General features: G+C 44.5%; 1 protein-coding gene across 3 annotated transcripts in view; it reads right to left on the bottom strand.

Moving 5' to 3' along the window:
• Positions 1-3,946, bottom strand: part of TXLNB (taxilin beta) — a 32,628-nt gene extending 28,682 nt beyond the window's left edge. For 2 of the 3 annotated variants that reach the window (XM_035899851.1, XM_035899850.1), the window contains exons 1-2: positions 3,544-3,946; positions 1,492-1,583 (exon numbers count right to left, since the gene is read on the bottom strand). In XM_035899851.1, coding sequence (XP_035755744.1) covers positions 1,492-1,583; positions 3,544-3,946 — 495 coding nt within the window. The remainder of the gene's footprint in view (positions 1-1,491; positions 1,584-3,543) is intronic. The other variant, XM_035899852.1, reaches the window with a different exon arrangement.
• Between the last annotated feature and the right edge of the window lie 830 nt (positions 3,947-4,776).

Genomic DNA, 4,776 nt, shown 5'->3' with positions numbered 1-4,776 from the left:
TTCCTTGATGCCTTCCATTATCTCGTGTCCCTGTTGCTATAGACTGTGCCACGCTATGTGCTAACAGTTAAATACCCATAGCTGGGTGGCTGTGGGGAAGTGCTGGTGCTTTGTAGCACCCCCGAGTACAGGCAGCAGCAGCAGCAGCAGCACTATCTGATGCAGCTGAAGGCATCGCCAGCATCCAGCTCAGCCTGGCAGGCAGCTGCACCATCCCCTGGGCTGTGCTGCAACAAGTGCTTGTGGCACCACGTGGTTCACTGGACCAGGGAGCTGAACTGGCTGGAAAACAGCTCGGCAAAAGCAAAAAGTGACCTGAAGTGCATGAAGGGGGTGGACAAGAGGGAGCAGAGAGAGTGGTAAATACTACAGCCAACTGCTGACAAGCTATTTATCACACTATACCCCTTAGCCATGCTGAGCAAGCAGTGTAAGGCTTTCTCCAACAAGCTTTTAGTCGTATTTATTAAATGATTTATTTTAGCGTCGCAGCAGAGGATATCAAAAAGGAATGCACAGTATTTTTGGTTTAGCACCTTTCTCCTGGGTGGGTTACTGGTAGTATGGCCCCTGTTTTATACAGTGCTCCAGCAATGCTTGAATGTGTTACAGAGGAAGAAGTCAACAACCTCTTTCAGTTAATGTGTTGGTGTGAAGTCCATTTAAGCACAGGCTAAACCATAAACTGCCTGAGCCAAATTTATGAAATCAGAGGATTTTACTTGAAAAAAGGGAAAGCTGAACTTCACATTATGGATGAGACATGGACACATCTGTGCATAAAACCAATTATAAAGTCAATGTTCTGCTTGGCACATTTTTCAGTACTCCACAAACTGTAACATGCTGTAGCCTTTTCATTTGTAAGGTTTCCACAGCTTATGGCCATAAAGCCTTTTAACTACTGAGAAGAAAATACTTGATCTGAAAATAACCCATCCTAAGTGTGGGAAGAACAGAGTCAGGTAGCTGGCATCGTTACAGGGGTGACATTATGGTGGTAGGGGCTTTCACTCTTCATTTCACTATGTTGCGGTTTCTGCCCCGATTAGCGTCAGTCCTCTATTTTCTGATTTTCTGCTTCCTAAAATTTTATACTAAGTCTCATATTATTTTAAATTTGATTAAATCACTGATTAGCAATGTAAAGCAGCACCTGCATGCAGAGGTATGCAAAACTTCCTGCAGAAGGTGAAGGCAGGAGCCTAAACACTAGACTCCAGCCTGGGCTGGTTTGGTAGATGCACTGTTAAGTACAAATATTCTGCCCCATCAACTTTTTAACCCAAAGTCCAGCTTCTTTTCCTCACTTTTTACTTTTTTCTTCCTTCTCACCCATAATTGATTATTTAACCCTCCCAATTATTTCGGGATTCACTTAACAGGACAAACGCTACTACTACATGAGGTTTGACCATGCTGCATGGCGTATAGTTTTTATACCTTCCCATATACACAGTTTGCACAGAAGAGAACCAATGCTGTACTAACCAGCTCGGCATACTTCTTAAATAACAGGTCCAGCTTCTCCTCTGGAGTATTCAGCTTGTTCAAGCTTTGCATCAGTAGGGTGGCTTCCTTCCCTTAAAAAAAAAAAGCAGAGATTGGATGGTAGAGGTAGTTTGTAGCTGATGTACTGTTAAGAAATTGGTTGTTTGACGCATGAATCTGTAAAAACTCAGGGAGGAATGAAGCATTTTGGAAGGGAAGGAATAATTTTTTTCTATGAATTCCTGTTGTTTTTTTCTATGAATTCCTGTTGTTTTTTTCTTCCCACAGGAACAAACATGCTTGAATTTTCTTCCATTTCAGCCCTAAGTAATGTGCTGTCTTCTAGTAAAAGCACTGACAATTTTGTCCTGTATAATCTGATTTTCATTTAATGTTTTTCTAACTTGACTGGGTCACACATATGGCACATTTGACTGAAATAGGATGGAAAGGGCCTGGACCCCAAAGGCGCAGAAACCAGATCTCCTTGCAGGCAAAACCTGATCAAAGCTGGTGCGCTCAGCACCTGTGCTGCTCAACCTGTGCAAGGCATAAGGAAGATTAAGTTAGGTATGGAGACTATGGTGTGGATGGAAAGAATCGGAGAGCAGCGGGTACTCCCAGCCAGGTCTGGGCTACGTGATAGTGGTGTAAGTCAGTGCCCTGAGTTGGTGAAGACAGTATGGATACCAGAAACTGTCTAATAACTATCTGGGCATCCATAGCTAAATAATTGCATAGCCATTTATATGTTCCTTCTCTTCTGATACCTCTTGGTATTAATTTCAGCCCTGAATATGAGCTGGAGCTTGAACACCACTTGTTCATCAAATACAAAATGTCCCTGGTGTCCCTGGAGATAAGGATGGCTGTGGTGCCAGGGGCTTAGCCGTGCTTTTCCAAATGCTCCTCTTCCCTGAAACTGTGAGAGAAAATTTGCTTTCCACTTTAGGCTGGACTTTTTCTACTTCAAGTCTAGTGCAATCCAGGAGTACTGCCTGTGGAGAAAATCCACTATTTCACACTAAGTTCTCTCTACAGCACTGGTACAAATAAGTCAAAGAGAGCTAAAATAAAATCCTGCAGTGAAAACTATTGCAAGTGTAGTTGGAGTACTGCGCTTTGGTAGGGTTTTCACTGATCTTGGAAAGGTACCAACAACTGCACCAAAGTCAAGGCAATAGAAACTGAGAAGCTTTCTTTCACTTGGACATTCAAGGAATTTGGGGGAAAACCCCCTGCTCTGTCGTACGCTTAGTCCCTTGTCTGTAAGAATGGCCTGCAGTGATTTTTCTATAGGCTTAGTCTGTGGTTGGGTTCGGGTTCTCACTCAAAGGAGAGGCTTGAAGATTAGCAGGAGTTAAATGTAGGAAGGGAAATAAATCCCATGTTTGCTAGATTGGGATGTAACTACATTGCTCTCTAGTGGCTGCCCAGCAGAAAGGACATACTTCGCAAAAACTCGCTGGGATTTCTTTCTAGCCCAGCTAACAGAGCCCTGCCGTGGCCAAGGTGCTCACTCAGCACCATGCTTAGAGACCACAAGTGTATTGGCTTATTTCATATAGTCCCTGATGAGCCTGACAATGATGACAAATAACCCGGGCATGACAGTGAATTTGTTCTGCAGGTTCCCACGCCACATAGTAGCACCATTAGCGCTGTTACCACCACTGAGAAGTCATACCCAAGGAAGCAAGGGGAAGAAAAAATTTACTGGTTTTCCTTTGCCTAAAAAGCAACTTTCTGCAGTGCATTGTCAGTCTTGCAGCTTTGGCCAACTAGTTCAGGTGGCCCAATAGTGATATAGTGATATAATCCTAAGCTTTTGTCTTTTTAAAAGGACTAATATCTGATACGGCCCACATGTATCTGTTGGGTAACTGCTGAAAATAATTATCAGTTAGAAAAAAGCTGTAACAGTCACCATGGTTTTCACTGGTGTCTAGAGGTCCCTATCATCCACAGCAGAGCTGAACATGGGAAAGAGCAAGGACCAGGGAGGTTTTACTTCTGTTCACAGAAGGGCTGTGTAATTATGTAAGTACTTGCCTAGTCCTTTCAGGATTTTCTTCTCCAGCTTTTGCTCCTTGCTGCCACTGGGCTCCTTTGCTCTGGAAGCATCCCCAGGAGCCAGCTTCTCTTTCTCACCCTCCTCATTCGCATCTTCATACTCCGCATCCTCCACGCTGCCTGGCTCTCCCTTTTCAGGCCTGTCAGTTCCTGTAGCGGCGCTTTCCTTCTCCATCAGGCTTGCGGCAGATCCGTAGGTTTTAATAATGTCCTCCAGCTGCCGGCTCAGCTCCTCCGAGATGTCGCGCACGGCTGCTTCGGGCTGGGCGCTCGGCTGCTCCGGGGGGGCTGGAGCAGGGAGCTGTGAGCTGGGGACAGGTTTGTCCCCACTCTGCCCCTGTATGTCCTGCCCGGGCAAGGTGGGAGACCGGTCGTTCTCCATGTTTGGTGCAGTACCTGATAGCAAACAAATGGAGGGTTAATTTAAAAGCACACGGAATTAGTCACCTAACCATTCCCAAATCTCGGCCAGCCCGTGAGTGATTTTTGTGCGGAATTTGGGATGGCAGCTCATCTGTTGTCTCTGGCTTCATAAATATGTCACACTTACTTAAATAAACAACCGAGGTGATTTGCCTGCAGGGAGAAAAGCAAATGATATACTTTCCAAGAGGAAAAGCCTTTAGAAACCTCATACTTAAAAATCAAAACCTCTTATTCATGCTGCCAGCAATAACACACGAAATGACACCCGAGTCATTTATACCACTTCCCTCCCTGAACGATTTGCCACACGGTTTACTTTTCTTGATCTGTTTGCCTGTGATGCTGGCTACTGATATGGGCAGCTTCACTTCAGAGCTGCATCAGTTTTGTTTCCTATTTCTCCCCTGTCAGCACATCTTAAGTCAATAATCACCAAAAATGGAATATTTTAAATGAAACCAGCAAACTGAAAATTGCACTGTGCTCTTGGAGAGCCCAGCGTGGTGCTTGATCTACAAGTGGCCTGGCTTGGTACTGTCACAATAACAGCAAAGGATAAGATAAACAGCTATAAACCACTCTTCTCCTGTACTTGCTGCGTGCTGCTGACAGCTTGTTTGACAAAGTACAAATACAGAATAAATCACAGTGAAGTAAAATCAACCGGGCGTAACACGGGTTGATAAGTCCGTGGTGTTTTCTGGGGCAAATTTCACATAATTTGTCCAAATTTTTAAAAGGAAGCTTTTGTTTTCCCACATCTTTGAGCGCCTGCACTCAGCCAGG

The sequence above is a fragment of the Egretta garzetta genome, unplaced genomic scaffold, assembly GCF_000687185.1.
Source record: "Egretta garzetta isolate BGI_Z169 unplaced genomic scaffold, ASM68718v1 scaffold397, whole genome shotgun sequence".
Taxonomy (NCBI): Eukaryota; Metazoa; Chordata; class Aves; order Pelecaniformes; family Ardeidae; genus Egretta; species Egretta garzetta.
This window is presented reverse-complemented; position numbering and strand designations above follow the sequence as displayed.